The 16,026-nt window shown below is 42.5% G+C and overlaps 1 protein-coding gene across 6 annotated transcripts in view; it reads left to right on the plus strand.

Moving 5' to 3' along the window:
* The window catches only part of AMBRA1 (autophagy and beclin 1 regulator 1), a 130,786-nt gene that overhangs the window by 45,466 nt on the left and 69,294 nt on the right, over window positions 1–16,026 (plus strand). For 5 of the 6 annotated variants that reach the window (XR_003990782.1, XR_003990783.1, XM_030481184.1 and 2 more), the window contains 2 exons: window positions 7,126–7,209; window positions 7,728–7,828. Coding sequence is in view for 4 of the 6 variants with exons in the window: in XM_030481184.1 (XP_030337044.1) it covers window positions 7,126–7,209; window positions 7,728–7,828 (185 nt within the window). In the remaining 2 variants the exon portion in view is untranslated. The remainder of the gene's footprint in view (window positions 1–7,125; window positions 7,210–7,727; window positions 7,829–16,026) is intronic. The other variant, XM_030481185.1, reaches the window with a different exon arrangement.

Consider the following 16,026-nt stretch of genomic DNA (forward strand, 5'->3'; position numbering starts at 1 on the left):
AGTCACATTCCAGCAAGGCAAGTGTCTTCACAGCAGGGCAGTGAAAGAATGAGTGCCTTTTGAAAGATGGCAGTTGCCAGAAAAGTTTACATCATATTCCATACTGTTGGTTGCTTGGGCTTGTAGAAACAGCTTTGATGTCAAGATGGTACATCTGAGTTTTTCTGCTGCTTAGGAACTCTGTTCATAGTTTTCCTTTTGCTTTTATTTTGTGTCTGTGAAACTCTTAAGCCAGACTACGTCACCTCACAGGTGATAGCTGGTGTTAATAAGAGTGGTTAGGAAGCAAGCTGTTCTTTGTTGCTGGCCACTCGGAGCAGGCATTCATCAAGCCTGTAAGTCTAACAGGTAAGCATTGTTTGTGCAGTTATGGTTTCGTTTCTGTTTCCCTTGCAAGAGCAATAGCGTAACAGTGCAATATATTTAAGAAAAAAACCTTGGTGCTTTTTTTTGACGCTTTATTCCAGTATGGAGGCCTGATGGGGCAGCTGATAGTATGTTTGTGCTATGAACTGTGTTTAATGAGCACCAGTTGTGAAGTTTCCAAGTGATTAGAATTAGCCATAGCACTGTTTTCCCTAGTTGTGCTCATGTTTGGGAGGATGGTTAAAAATGGCTAATTAAGGGGTCTCAAAGGAAGGGTACTTGTAGTGCTGGATGCCCTGGTTTTGGGCAATGAACACAATGGGTTTTTTATTAAACACTGAATACAATAGTTTCCTTAATACTCATGTATCAGTCTAGACTGGTGAGCAGGGATTCCCTACCTTCGCCTGGCCTCTGTTTCTGTTTTCTAATGATTTCACTATAGCTATAGAGTGTATCAGTCTTATTTTGGAACACATCATCAATTTGTGATCCCACCACACGGTGAGGTGATTAAAATAAAGACGACTGGATACTGTGCCTAGATCAGAGTGAGTGCTTCTTTCTGGTTCCAAATCAGTCTTTCTCTGAAGCAATTAATCCTTAGCATTTAATGGGTAAGTGCTGCTGTTTCTCTTGACCAGGTGATAAATCCTCTCTTATGTGATGCTTCTCTGAAACACTTGATCTTCTGAAGTGCCATTTTTAATCTGGAAAATACATTTTCCCCTGAACAGCCCTCTGAGAGGTAATCAAGGCTGGGGGTTTGTTTCCCTCTGGTCAGGAGAGCCATTAGTAACTCAGCAGTCTGCTGCTTTATAGGAATTTTTAGCTGATAAATAGATATAAGTTTTCCCTGGTGTTCCTTTGAAAAAAGTGCTGGTGAAAGACTGGCATTTTAGCCTTCAGAAGAACATAGGAGGATGGAAAGGCACCATGTCTTGGGTGACTAACTTATCCGTTACTGTATTAAGTAGCTATGTTCAAAATCTATTCTTCCTAGTTCCTGTCTCTCCAGCTGGGCAGCATTGCTTTTTACGGTTTCTCTAATATTTTTATTCATCAATTTTGTTTTGCTTCCAGCATTATACTTGGGAAGCTCCTAATACATGCAGTGCCAAGAATGGCTTTTTGTGTAGCAGATACTTCTCTTTGCTTGAATTTTCTTCTTGTCTCCTCTCCTTCTGTTCTACCATAAGTAGTTCTCCTTCGGTGACAGTCATAACCTTCAAAGATGGGTGGATAAATTTATACCTTTCATTTTTATCAGCTCATGTATATTCCAAATCAGTGTTTTCATCACTTTAATGTCTATGGATGTCAATGCTTGTACCATTTTGAGAGCACCAGTACTCCTGACTTGTGTATTTGTATCTGCTCAGAGATAAGTCAGTTGTCTTGAATCTTTGCTCTTAAATATAATCCTAGTTTTAGGTGAGATACCCTTGTCCTTAAAGCCATAATTAGGGTGGTTTTCCCTTTTTCTGGGTCGAGTTTACAATTCTGAGTAAAGTGGATATACTGGTTGGAACCTATATTTTCTTATTAAGAGTCTAGTTCTACTGATCCAGGATATGTTATTCCAGCTACTATATCTCTCTGCAGATGTACAATCAACTTGCAGTGTGGCTTTTCCTTTTGCTTTCGGATACTTGTATCTCACTGAAATATTCAGAATGTCAAGATTTTATTTGTTTTTTTTGTTTACCTCTGTTTTGGGAGGCTGATTTCCTAGAAACACTCCCAGTCTTCTCTAACTTCATTTGTAGGAGATGTTCAGGACCTTGCAGGATCAGACAGAGGGAAAAACTAAAGTTTTAACATGTTCTGTTGTTTGCTCCTCCTCTAGTTGTAAGCTAATAGCGAACTTTCTATCATGGTGTTCCCAGCACTGTATATCCCTTACCCATCAGCATGGTGCTGGAGAGTGATTGACATTTTCTTGGAATCACCAGCAAATGTAATGTTCCACTCTCTACCTTTTCCTACTTCTATATGCTTTATAAAACATAGCACATACTTTGTCTTGTAGTTCTATGCAGCTCTTTTGAGCACACCCTTCTTGGGATGTATGTCGTCCATTTACATGTACATCAGCAATGAATCTTGTCAAGTAAATTGCAGGTTTTCAGGATCTGCTTCCTTTTTAGCATGGCCAGTGTAATATGACAACCTCCAGGTACCCTCTTTAGAGGACCTGGTGTCAGACTTGACCAACCTCTAAAGCCAAATAAGTTTGCATTTTCTGGTAACCTCTTCTGAGCTCTTACATGATCTTTATGCTATTCCTGCCCTTCTTGCTTTGTGCTACTCCTGCCCTCTGTGCTGTCTCCTCTGAAGTAACCTCCTGCAGTCTTAAAAATTGATAGCAAGTAAGTGGAGATGCTTAAGGATAGAAGTAATGAGAAAATGTTATTGTTTTGGGTTTTTTTGTGTTACATCAAGATGGTGCAACTGAATCCAGTGCCAACCCTTAAGGGTATTAGTAGAGGCCACTTTACCAATTATTTAGCATTTCTATTGTATGTAAGTGTCCAACCTCTGCAGTAGAAATTGATTTAGTGTTTTAAATTGGATCTCATGAAACACGATAAAATGCTGAAAATATGGAACAATTGGCTTGGTCTGATGTAATTTGATTCTTATGAACTTGCCTGGCTCACTGATGCTGGCTCTATTAATTAAATGGCTTTTCAAAATGGTCATTGTTGACCTAATTCTGTTGGCACTGTAGTCAGTGAGAGTTTTAATATTGACTACAATGGGAACAGTTAGACCAACAGATTGCATTAGAAATCCCATGCTGTGTGTTTAATTTCACTTCCTGATACAACAATCTCTAAATATTAAGGAGAATTCTTGCCAAGATAGAAAAGCAGAACACAGTGCTTTTCCTTTTCTGATAGTCTTGACTATCTTCTGTATCCACTCACTTATTAATCATAGAATGGTTTGGGTTGGAAGGGACCTTAAACCTCATCCAGCTCCAACCCCCTGCCACAGGCAGGGACACCTTCCACTAGGGCAGGTTGCTCCAAGCCCCTGTGTCCAACCTGGCCTTGAACACTGCCAGGGATGGGGCAGCCACAGCTTCTCTGAGCACCCTGTGCCAGCGCCTCAGCACCCTCACAGGGAAGAATGTATTGGTTTTATCTAACCTAAGTCTTCCCTGTTCAAGTTTGAACCCATCACCAGATGAAAAAGACTGCCTTTTTTCCAAACTTTAGGATGCAAAGTTTTGCATCTCCATCTCTGCTTTCAGGCCTGGTATTGCTACTCTGTTATACTTACATTGGTCAACTTTTCTCTCAACAAGCAAACAAAACAATAGCAGAAAAATCCAAGGAGATTTGACTGTCTTACCCAGTTCATCCTAAACTTTCATCCTTCTTATGCCCTATTAAATGTCCGTAAATCTCCCGGGTGTTTGGGACTTGTTTTCTTTTCCTGCTCCAGCGTTAATGCTGGTTTTCCCCTACCAGCTCTTACTCTCCATATCGCTGTTTGATTTGTCCCACACTGGTATCTGAACAAATTATGAATAACCTGAATTTTGAGCCAAACCCTTAAGTTGTTTTGACCATTTCTTGGTTCTTGCAGTTTTCCTCTTGAGACAAATAAGTCTGTTAATAATTACAGTATGAAATCTCCCTTCTCACCTTACGTGCTGATGACTTCTGTTTCTGTTCCCTGCATTTTGCTCAGTGGATTGCTTTGTTCCTTCATTATTACTTTTTTCACTGCAGATGTTTCCCTGTGCTGTTCATATCTGCCAGTGCACTTAAACCAAAGAGCATTGCAGGACACCTTTTTAGCCCTGTTACAGCACTTGCTGTGGCGTGTTTTTGTTTCATTTACTTCTGCAAGGTTATCACGTTGCTTTACAGAAGAGGCTTTTTTTATGTAGACACACACACTCTGAGGGATCTACTTTTGGAGGTTATGTTAATTAAACTCTCCACTGCAAATCATTAGCTTATGAGTCTGGAGGTAGTTGATGCTAAATAGAAAGTGGAGCATTAGGTTTTCACCAGTACTTCAGAGAACTTTGGGAACTTCTCATTGCCGGAGTAGTTCACGCTGGCGCTGCAGTTGTGCTAACATCTGCTCTCCTCCCTCTGTCAGCAGGCTGTATGTGGGACAGAAATAACACAAAGTGCCACCCATCCTCACTGCTCTTTCCTTTTTAGAAGGTGCAGAAATAATCTTCAGCTGGTACCAGTGTAATATCAGCTGTTCTGGCTGCTCAGCACTAGACCCTTAAAAACACTCTTGCATGTAGCTGAGCATGGGAGTTTAGATCTAAACGACTGTAAATTAGTGATTCAGAGAAATGTTTAGTAATACACTCCCCTGTGCTAAAGAGGAGTAGCTTACACTTTCATTACTGTAAATAGGAATTCTCAAAGGGTAGTCACTGTTTCTCATTCCCAGTTCTGCTGTTTGAGTTATAGGGCAGTGGCAGTTGGAGTGTGGGGTTTATTTAAGTTTTGTTTTTAAAAGGGGATATTAAAAATAGATTTCTGTCTCTTGAATTAGTAAAGGCTGTGTCTGACGTGGTGAAAACTGAAGAAAAGTCTGTATTTTTTCCCTTTTAGGCTTCTTGTACTGGGGGAGGGTTGTATGCACAGTGAATGGGGCAGTACAGGCTGGAGCTCCTGCATCAGAAAGTCTTGTTGCTTAGAAAATTTGTGTCCTAAAATGTTCTTGTGGATGCTGAAAGCATTGCTAGTGGTGTTTTTAAGAACTTGAACAATTAATTGCTTTACGTCTCTTGATTTGGACTGTAGGATACTTTGCTCCTTTATTTTCTTTTGTTTGCTGGAGCTAATTCCTCATTCCTTTTGAACCCTGCTGCAGAGATTCTCTTCAACTGGAGATTCTGCAGGGTGCAGTCCTGCTGTGGTTCCTCTTGCTGAGATTTTTCCCTTTCAAAAGCATCTTGTATTTCTAGTAAATGTCCAAAGCAAATGCAAACCCTGAAAAACACTTTGCTGCTTTTCTCCCAGGGCTGCATATCAGCTTCATCTAAACTGCTACATGGACTCTTAAGAAGTGTATTTCTTGTCTGAATTTCACTAGCTCTTGCTTTATGTGGCAAGATGTGGAACAGGACGCTTCTTTTCCCTTTGGCCTTCTCTCTTTAGCAGGAAAAGTTGATATGTCAGCACTGGAGTTTGCAAGATTCCTTCTGTTATTGATCCACATCTTAATGGGCTTGAAGGCCTCTGATAAAAGAACAGCAACAGCTTTTACTTGGCTGATTTCAGGAACCCTGCAGAGGTTACAGAGAAACCTCAGGGTGATGTACGGCTTTGGCTGCGAACTGCAAATGCTGTGTCCGCAGCAGGAGGAGAAATGGAAGCTCTGAGCTTGGATTTAGATTTGGTTTAGGTGAAATAGCTTGGAATGCTAACGAGCTTTGCAGAACAACCTCTGCTTTTGTGTTCTTGATTCCTCAAGTGTGTGGGAAACAGCCACGTAATGGACTTTCTTCTCAGCCCACGTTTCTTGCTCACTGACTTTAAAAAAGCAAAACAAAAAAGAGAGTCGTAAAATGCACAGCTTGCTGGAGCACGTTAGGAATGGGCTGCTAGTGTGTTGCATAAGGAATATTCCATTTCCTAGTGATTCCAAGGCTCTGCAAGTAATATTCTCCTCACCACTGCCTGGGAAGGAGACAAGTAGGGCTGCAATTACAGACGGGGATCTGGAATCCAGGGAGAAGAGACTTGCTACTTGTGCAAGGTCATGCAGAGAGTGAATTTCTGAACGGAGAATAAAGCATTGCAGAGGTCTGTTTAGAACTCCAGAGTCACTAATGGAGTCTCATTATCTTCCTTGCAGTTTTAGTGCTGTATAATTACAGCTCCTCTTGTGACCTATGAATGCAATATCAGGGCTTCTGTTTGCTGGAGACTCTGGAGGTGCTCCAGTTTGGCCTCCTGCTTGTTGTAGGGGTGTTATTGTCAAAACCAGACTGGATCAGCCGTGGCTTTGTCTAGCTCCTGTCTTGAGACTTCCGAGGATGGCAGCTCCACAGCCTCTCTGGATAACCTGTTCAGTGTTGCGCTGCCCTCCTGGGAAGATGACTTTCCTGTGTCTGCTGTAGGACAATAGATACTAGACCCTTTTTTCTCATTCCCAAGGCCCAGACATCTATGGTGACTCAGAATGAGAGTATTTTGAGGAAGTACAGTTTTGTCTGATACCACCTGACATTTCTGATCTCACTAGAAAAGCTTGCAAAAGATGAGATTATCTTAAACACTGATGGCACTTAAACTGGACCTTGAGGGAAGGAGCACAAAAGAATAGTCTGCAGGTTATGCTCTTTTGCCTGCATTTTAGAAATGAAAAAGTGAAACTTAACAGATCTCTTTGACTAAAAGAAAGTTCTCATCAGGACTGGGGCGTGCTTGCTTTTGCTCTCCCAGTTCAAATGCTAAGGTTTCTCATTCATTTACTCAGGCGCTGACACTGATTCATTGACTGTCTGTGGTTTTGTTGATACTTTTGAGATCAAACAATGAAGAAACTTGACATTAGGCTACCCCTGTATAAAACTGTCAGCAGTCTCTGGTACAGTGAGTTGTATGAATTTGGAACATTAGAAGCATGTGACTTACACCAGAGAGCCATTAAATCTCAGTGGCATGCTCAGGATGACGAAGTGATGTTGTTGGGGTTTTCTTTTCTTGGAGAGTACTTATTGCATCATATTTTTAATGTATTTTTAATTTCTCTTTTCTTTTGCTGAAGGGACAATGGAGACCGATCCAGGCACCGAGCTCCTCGGAATGCCCGCATGTCTGCACCGTCGCTGGGGCGCTTTGTCCCAAGGTAAGGCTTGTACATATCAAGGGGTGTGGAAGTCTTGGAGGTATCAGTTGCAGTACGACTCTCAGACAGATTCCTTTTCTTGCACAGGGCTGCTGTAGTCTTGGTTTGTGATTTCTGGGACCCCTGAGATGGCATGTTAGTATGATCCTCTGACATCTGAAGGACAGCATGGTCATAGTGCTTCTTACCCTGCAGGCTGGGGCTATGGTGTGAAGGCAGAATAGGAGGAGAAAAGAATCTGATCGGAGATTTCCAGCACAATGTGCTGGTTTTTGATTAGGAAGCTATTGTGGGAGGTAAAGGATTTGCTTAATGCTGATCTTCACAGCCACATTGATCAAAGGAGGATCTAATCTGTAGCTTGCCTTTTGTTTGAAGCAGTGAAGTGGTTGGCTAAGCAGAGGAGTCCAGCCTTCCCTCTACTATAGTCTTTCCTCAAAGTAATTGCAGTTTCTGTCCAGAGCTGTAGTACAGTGGGATGTCTTTCTTTGTGTAAGCTTACTCTCTTTGTTTTGCAGACGCTTCTTGCTGCCAGAGTACTTGCCTTATGCTGGGATTTTCCATGAACGGGGACAACCTGGCTTGGCCACCCATTCCTCTGTCAACAGGGTTTTGGCAGGTAATGAGATTTCCTTGTTTGCTGTAGTGATGTATATTCGTGGTATTTTCTTGTGGATCTGTGCAGAGGAAGATTGGTGAGGAAAAGTCTAATTCCAACTTCTGAGGTACTATTGCCTGAAATTCATTGCCTGAAACAAGAGAAAGGACTATTGGAGCATTGCTCCATGTGCTCACCACATTGCGGTGAGGTGTCATTCAAGTTCTTGGGCATTACAGGTGCCACACTTCAGGTGCAGGTTAGGTGTATGGGAATTTCTGCATGAACTGGGGAGGGGTGCTGTTAACAATTCTCCCTTTGTTTAACTTCCTCCCCTATCCCTGGATGTCTTTTTCTTAACAAGCTGACACACTAATGATCAGCTTGCTGCAGGTCCTTCTAATTGAATTATAGGGTGCCTTGTTCATGTTCCGGCTGGCAAGACGCGCACAAGGCAACGCGGGATTCGATTAGGATCTTAATAAGTGCATATTAAAAACCTCAGCTGCCACCACATACAGCACACAGGCACTTGGGAGCCTGAAAGTGCAGGCGGAGGTGGAAAGGGAGGTGGGGGAAGCAGAGGAGTATGGCACTGTGGCAATTCATGAGTGAGAAGGTTGGAGATGACACAGATCTTGAGGGTGGGTCTTTTTTGGCTGGGTCTGAATTGCTCTATAATTAACCCCAATGCAAGGGAGTCATCCTGGAGCCTGTGGGAGAATGAGGGATGATGGATGGACAGGTAGGTTGGGATGTGGTTCTCTTCCTTCCTGTAGGTTGATCCCAGGACCACCACTGGAAGGAATGCTGTGTTTCTTGAGAGGCTGCATGATCCTTTTCCGTACCCTAAGGCATGACTAACTATGCCTAAATCATTTTGGACAGGGATTGTCTAACATGTTCTTTAGAGTCTTCACTGGAGTTTTCCCAACCATTTTGGGATGGACCTGTTGTTGGTTTTGCACGGCTTATTTAGTCTGGCAGTGGTCTTGTCTTTTTTGGATGGGACCTTGAGTAACCTGGTCTAGTGCAAGGTGTCCCTGCCCATGGCAGGGGGTTGGAACCAGGTGATCTTTAAGGTCTCTTCCAAGCCAAAACCCTTCTATGATTCTATGATCCTATGATTTCTGGCATCTCTCGGACTTCTGTCTCCCTGGACGTCTTGTTTTGAGTGCCTGGTTCATAGACCTTGCTGTTGCAAGGCTAGCCTCCAAACCACCTCTGCTTTTTTCCCTTCGGGAAGGGAAGAAGTGGAGCTAGGCTGTAGCTTTAGCTGACGCACATACTTCCCCGTGCTTGCTGCCTGTGTGGGCTTTGGCTGTTGGCACGTGGAAACAGCACACTGGCAGATAATTACTTGCTGCCAGGCAACACTGCAGAGCTCTAGTGTGGCCCTGCTTTGCTGGAGACACCTGCTTTCAGCCCTCCTCCAGCCCTCCTCTCGGTTTGCCTGTTCCTTAGCGGCTGGGAAACAGCCTGGCTTCCTCTCCTTGCACGTCTTAGGGAGTTTGAGCCACAAAATGCACGTGCTTGTTTGTTGTGTGTATGCCAAGATGAGCAAAAAGAAGGCAGAAATTGTAATCGTGGGACTTTCAAAAAACAAGATCTATCTTTTCTGTATGGCGCTGTGCTGAGCCTACTTAAGGCAAGTTTTGTTGGCTCCTACAGTGTTGAGGAACCTGAAATGGCTGGTAATCCACAGTAAAGGGTTTTATTGACTCAAATATAAAATTTTGATGCAGCAGCTGCTTGTGATACGTTGCTTTAATATTCTATTTCTTCTAGTCTGTACTAAGCTTTCAGCTTTCAAAATGTTTTTTACATGTGTGCTGAAAAATGTTTGAACTTAATGATCTTTAGGTCTTTTCCAACCTAGTTGTTCTATGAATTCTATGTTAATGTGTTGCAGACACCAGGGGAGTTGAAGTTGGATTAGGTGAGGCATGAAAGATGAAAACTAGAAAATGAGGTTGCAATTATAGAATGGTCAGAGAATTTCATTATGTTGGTCAGCAGCACTGTCATAGTATGCTTTCCTTTTTAGTTAGCCTGTGCCAGCAGAGCTTGTGGTAGTTCTTTCTTCACTATCATAGTGAAAAACCTCTGCTCAAGCTCAAAAGTACTTTAACCCTGGTCTGCTAGTTATGGGTGAGGTTGCCAGCCTTGGTTGAAGGAAAAATCAATCCTCTATCTTCCCTATTAACATAGGCTAATCTAAGCTTGAGTGCCTTAAATTGCTTCATCCTACTGTGTATCCAGACTGTCATTTCTGAATTATGTTTAAAGGCATAAATGCCAAATGTATTTCTTACGCAACCTCTACAGCGTTTGAGAAAAGATGCCAAAACTCCCCCCATATTCCTAACCTGACAGCTTTCTAAAAATGGACAATAGGCTTCTGTGGACAAGGATGAGTGAGAGCTGTTGTTTGGGAAAATACACCCTATTCCCCTTATGCTCCTGCCACACTTGCTCCTATATGTGGAGAGGAAATCAAAGCAACAGACGGAGATCTTATGGGTGTGTGAATAACTTTGGTGTGCTGACTAAATTTCTTAATGTCAAAGCTCATGCTGTCAGGTTCTGTCCATGTTTACTTCCAGCTCTCTGCTTTATAGGAACAGCTTTCTGTTGTTCAAGTATCGTTCTCATGGAAGTGTTACAGACAGTAGCTCCATGCTAGGGAAGACTGCCTTGTGCATACATTTTTTGAGCAGTCTGGTTTTATGAACCACTAAAAATTACAGGTTATCTAAGCAGAGGGTTAGTACAGCAACACAGTAGGTTTGGCAGAATGACTCTGACATGCCAGGCAGGGCTTAGGTCAGGATTAGAGATCCCTTTGTACCAGTCAAGGGGTGGTAGCCGTCCCTGCGCCAAGGCGCTTCCATGCGATGTATAGGAAAGGTGGCAACAGATGGGTAGAGTAGGTGGGAGTTCAGGGTGAGAACGAAGCAATACTAGTCAACATGACAGACAGAGATATCTCCATGCCAGCAGCCTGATTTGCATGTAGCACTGGAACAACAATGAGTCCCAGTATCGCCTTCCCGCCTGACTCCTTATCTACCAGTGCAGTTTAGTCCTATCAGCTGGTACAATACCCTGCATCACTGTGCTTTCTGGCACCCAGTAAAACACCATGTGAAAATATATTACATCAACATTGTTACCTTTAGCATTCAAACTTGTAATCACACCAAAAAGTGTTGGTAGTTTGACAAGTTATATTTTCCTGTAAAGTCGATGTTGATTGGCAGTAATTACACTGTCCTCCTTTAATCCTGTATTAACAGAGTCTTATATCAGCTTTTTCATTATTTTGTCTGGAATCAATGTCAGGCTGACAAGACTGACATGTCTCATCCTAGCTCAACCTTTTAAAATACTGGTATAACACTAGCATATTTTTAAGTCTTCCACATTCACCTTTTATTTCAAGACTCATCAAAGAACCTGAGAGTTCTATTTGTCAGCTCTTCCAAGGCTCTTGGTAGTGTGGGCTGTAAGCTACCCTCTGGACTCTCCTCTGCTTGGTGAACAGCCGTGAGTGATGGGGTGTTTGTCTCCAAGGAAACGTCCATACAGGGAAAGATGGTTGAAGTGGTTGTTTGCTAAAGTGATGGCTAAAGTGGTAACTACAGTTTGCCTTCTCCCTCAGTAGGACCGGCCAACTGCATGTGGCAGTGCAAGTGGAAAACCACATCTTGGGGCCATTTCAGCCTGCTAGTCTCACGGGTCCTGTTTTTTCTCTTGTTGTGCTTCCCTCGAGATACCAAAGAGCTGTTTGTGGGATGAGGTTACACCTTTTGTAATGGGAGTTAGTATTCCTGGATCCAAGGAATGCACAGCTCAGTGATGTGTTTACCACCTCCTACTGCCTTCGTTTTTCTTTAAGCTAAATATTTCTGCCCACTGTTTTGGTTTGAGGTTTTTTGGTTGGTTGGGTTTGGGTTTTGGTTGGTTTTTGGTGGTGTTTTTTGTTGTTGGGGTTTGTTTATTTTGGTTTTGTCATAACTTTCTCTTTGTCCTAAGTCACATTGTGAGGAGGACGCTGCTCAGCCATTTGACAGCCAAGTCATGGATATTTTTTGGCATCTGGTAATAGACAGATGTACATTTTAATATCTGTTTGAAAATCAGTAAATACTTAAAAACTCCACTTCATTGCCATGGAAGTGCTTGTGACTTCTTGTTTGCCAATGCGAACTTTTCCTTTAGGCTTTATAGTAATTGACTCTTTCAGGATGGACAGAGACTTGCTAATGGAATAGCAGAACAAAGAGGACTTTAGTTTCAGTTCAGTGGAAGCTCGGAGGAGGAAGAAAACCAGTGTTTGCCAAGGAACTCTGCAGGAGGCTTTAAAAATTGACACAAATGCCAGTTTGATGATATTCCTGTTACTCAGCAGGAGACCTGCAGATGAAAGTTTACTGGTTTATGATAGAGTTACCTAGCTTTGTGAAATGCTTCTGTCCCACCTTGTTTTAATAGGCATCTATTCAGTTATGTGCATCTCAACAAACGGAATATTTTTCCTTCCATGAACACACATAGTGTTTGTTCTGGCTTTGCCACCAGACTTTGTTGGGTTGCATTTAAACAGATACAGTTGCTCTGAGTCTTCCACCTCATGAGGAGATCAAGACTCAGCATGGCTTGAGGGCTGAGTGATACAACACTCTACATTAACAGATTTTGAGTGATTTCATTGCTGTTTCAGGGTAATAGGTTCAGACCAGAGACTGAGCACTTGTATTCAAAGAATGAGCTTGCTATTACAGACTTTTTCCATAGCCCACACCTATTCAGAGTATGACCTGCTACAAGAGTAATAATGATGCAGCTTTGGATATCTCTGCTGGAGCTGCCAAAGCAAGCTGTCTGTGGCCTTGTTACACTGGGGTAAGGCTCCAGGTGAAGTGCTGAGGCTATAGGTGAAACTAAAAATCAGTTGCTAGCTTGCCTTTAATTGGAATCTAGGACTTCAAAGTGTGATGTTCAGCTGCCGTTTGCCCCAAATCATGTAAGCTATCCCATTCTTTAAAGCTTGGCTCCCTGGGAGAATTCTGGGTCACACGTCTTCACGTGAATTTCTGTACTTCACCCAGAAACTGCTAACACACAATCGTTAGAGCATTTGAGGCTTCATCACAAGGAAGGTTAGCTAAGATGGTGGAGAAATGTCCTCCTTCTGTGACAGGAGGATTTATATGAGCATGTGATGATAGTTCTCTGAATAAGAATTAGGGTGATGACCTCTCACCAGCCAAATTTTCAAAGCAGACCCACTAGCCAAGGTGCCTCCTGGTGCATGTTCACAATCTGTTGACCACTCTAGCTGTGTTTAGGGCTGATGTTCAAATACAAGTGAATGGCTCTAACCTACAGCCAATTAAAACGGATGTTGATGAGCCTGTGATACACAGAATTGGATAGAGTTTTGGTTGCTGCTGCAACTAGAATTAGCCCAGTAACCTTTCACTTCTGCTCTAATGATGGAAGTGATCATGATAAGAGGCTGCTGTGGTTGCCTTGGAAACCACATTACAGGCAGATTCTCCAGTTCCTCTGGCATTGCAGGTGTGATTGCCTCCCATGGCTCAAGTCTTCTTGACCTAATCCTGTTCTGCCATGTACAGTGTCAGTGAGCTGTGAATTCTGTTCTGAGATGCTTCCCTCCTCCGAATGTGCAGTGATGCACAACCGTACAGGGTAGGACTAAGATGATTTGAGAGCTCCAGAAGGCCAGCAGAGGTTGATGGGGAAAACACATCCCTGTTATCTCTAATCTCTAGCATCCTGATCTAATCTTGCTTTTCACAATAAACAGATCTGTAGAGGAACACAGTTGAAAATAGTCGTGTGGCTTCCTGTGCAGTGTGTTTCTGTTACAAGTTTGAGTACCGCTTAATAACGAAACATGCAAACCTTTGAGTAACCTCATTCTCTGCTCATTCTGTGATCTACGTCAGTGGGCACTAAATGACATAAGAGGCTTAAAATACACCTCAGGCTCTTCTGCAAATTGGGAGCTATATAGATATCTGTCACCTTCATCACAGACTTGAGAACTGTTTATAATTTCTGTGAGAGTGCAGCCTTTCATGCAGAAATGTAAGGAAGAGGCTGAAGTGCTGAATTGCAAATGCGGGAGCTCATTACAGTAGGGGTGGAAAGTGTGCCTTTATGGAACTGTGAGAGGTATCCTGAGAGTTGTTGATTTATTCAATGTGGTACTTAAATTTCTGAAGACACTAGGATTTTGGAAAACTTTAACTGTGTGGCATCCTCTTACTAAGCGTTCCCTTATAAACTTGCTCCCTGTGTTCTAATAATACATTTGCAGCCCATGAGTTTTCATGAAGGTTAGCTGCTGGCCCTCAGCTCTTATCTGCCTTTGTGCCTCCAACTGCTGCTTTCCTAGAGCAGCTTTTGGCTGTGAGTTTTTAACGGTGCTGCTTGATCATAGTGGAGTATCTCCTGATATAAATAGAATCTCCTGGTAGCTTGGTGTTGTATATGGGATTGGGTGAAGGCAGAATAAAGTCTCATACTGGGAGTTAACTTTATCTTAGTATTAGATCCATTGTTGACTTCATGGATTCTGTAGCTGTGGCTACAGGGTTATACCACATCACGACTGTGGTCAGAAGGTGAACTTCTTGGCAAACATTCTTCAAATGAAATCTTTCTCCCAGAAGGTAGAAATCAGTTTGTTAATGCTTAAAATCCAAGCCTAGAAACCAGCTTGTAATACATAACTTCCTGTGGCTACAAGAGATTGGATAGCTGATCAACAGATGCTGCATTCTCTCTAGCAGGTCCATCTTTGTTGTACATCAGTCATTTTCACTGCATTGCAAGACACCAGTGAGGCTTTTTCTTCAGCTTTGTGCTTTAATTGGCAATCCAGCTCCCCTTTTCTCATACTGTAATCTGTGTCATCCTGTAGCATTGTACCTTGGCACTATGAACGCTGATAAGTAGTTGATGTTATTAGCATTTGAATAACCCACAGGCCGTCTCTTCTGAAATACTAGTCCTGTGCAAAAACCCCACAGAAGTTCCCAAGCTGGTGACATTGGTTTTGATGCAGATAAATACTCCGCTGAGCTAAATGGGTTTAGGTATCCTGTCTACCTAGCTGTCTCCTGAAAGTGGATGGTAGGTAGTGTTGAAAGCCATTAACATATGAATTTGTGATGGAAAAGGTTGTGTGTTGTTTCCAGTTAGCCTTTCTCTGCCATCCAAAGTACCAAATTCCACAATGAGGATCCGTGTGGTTACTCATCCTCTTTTTGATGTTGCCTCCTGCTATACACTGTTGCATACAAAAAGCATAAGACAGCTAGAGAGCATCAAAGTACCTTGTGTGCTGGCATGGAAGAACATTAATCTGGCTGTCTGCTTAAAATCCCCTGCTTGCTTTATGCCTCTGTTCACTTGGTTCTTCAATTTAGCAGCAAGGTGCTCTGTGGGCACAAACATTTCTCTGTCGTCAGCTGTGAACAGATCCAGTTTGAATTCTTTGGTTGGGACATTAAGAGTGCAAAGCACTAGAGGCTGAAGGGCGGAGGGAATGAACTTGCATAAGAACCCTTATAAGATGCTGTTCCCTATTTGATTCCCGAGACTGGAGTACCCTAAAGGCTTGAGTGACTCCAAAACCAGTTTAATTTCTAAACGAAATGTGTAATAATATTTTGTGAATTAATGTCTTTATATGGAAAGAGCTCCATCTTCACACTGAGAACTGGAGATGGTCCAAAAGTATCTTAAATATTGCACGGTAAACATTTACCTTGTGTCTGCATTTCAGAAGGGCTAAAGAGTCAAAATTGTGCTGTTAGCGCTTTAAAGCCAACTCTTGCTCAGTCATTTTTGTTCTTGTCTTTATGCTTTTGCAGCTCAAGCCATAAGTTCATCTCAGTCTGCTACATCTGGGAATGTGCTAATTGCAAAGGGATGTGAGTCAACTGGAAATAAGAATCTACAGCTATGTGCACTATGGGGGGTATTTACACTGTAATTATTGGGGCATCTGACTAAGCTGCGTGTATAGTTAGCAGAGAAAAAGAAGCTTCTGCTCTGGTTCATCACCTGAAGTGAGCTGAACTTAGTTGCTCTGAATCTTCTGTGCTGCTGCCAGTCTGTCTATCACTAATTATATAGGGAGCTTTGGAAGGGTGTCTTTCTCTGTGGATGCCTTGGAT

The sequence above is a fragment of the Strigops habroptila genome, chromosome 4, assembly GCF_004027225.2.
Source record: "Strigops habroptila isolate Jane chromosome 4, bStrHab1.2.pri, whole genome shotgun sequence".
Classification (NCBI taxonomy): domain Eukaryota; kingdom Metazoa; phylum Chordata; class Aves; order Psittaciformes; family Psittacidae; genus Strigops; species Strigops habroptila.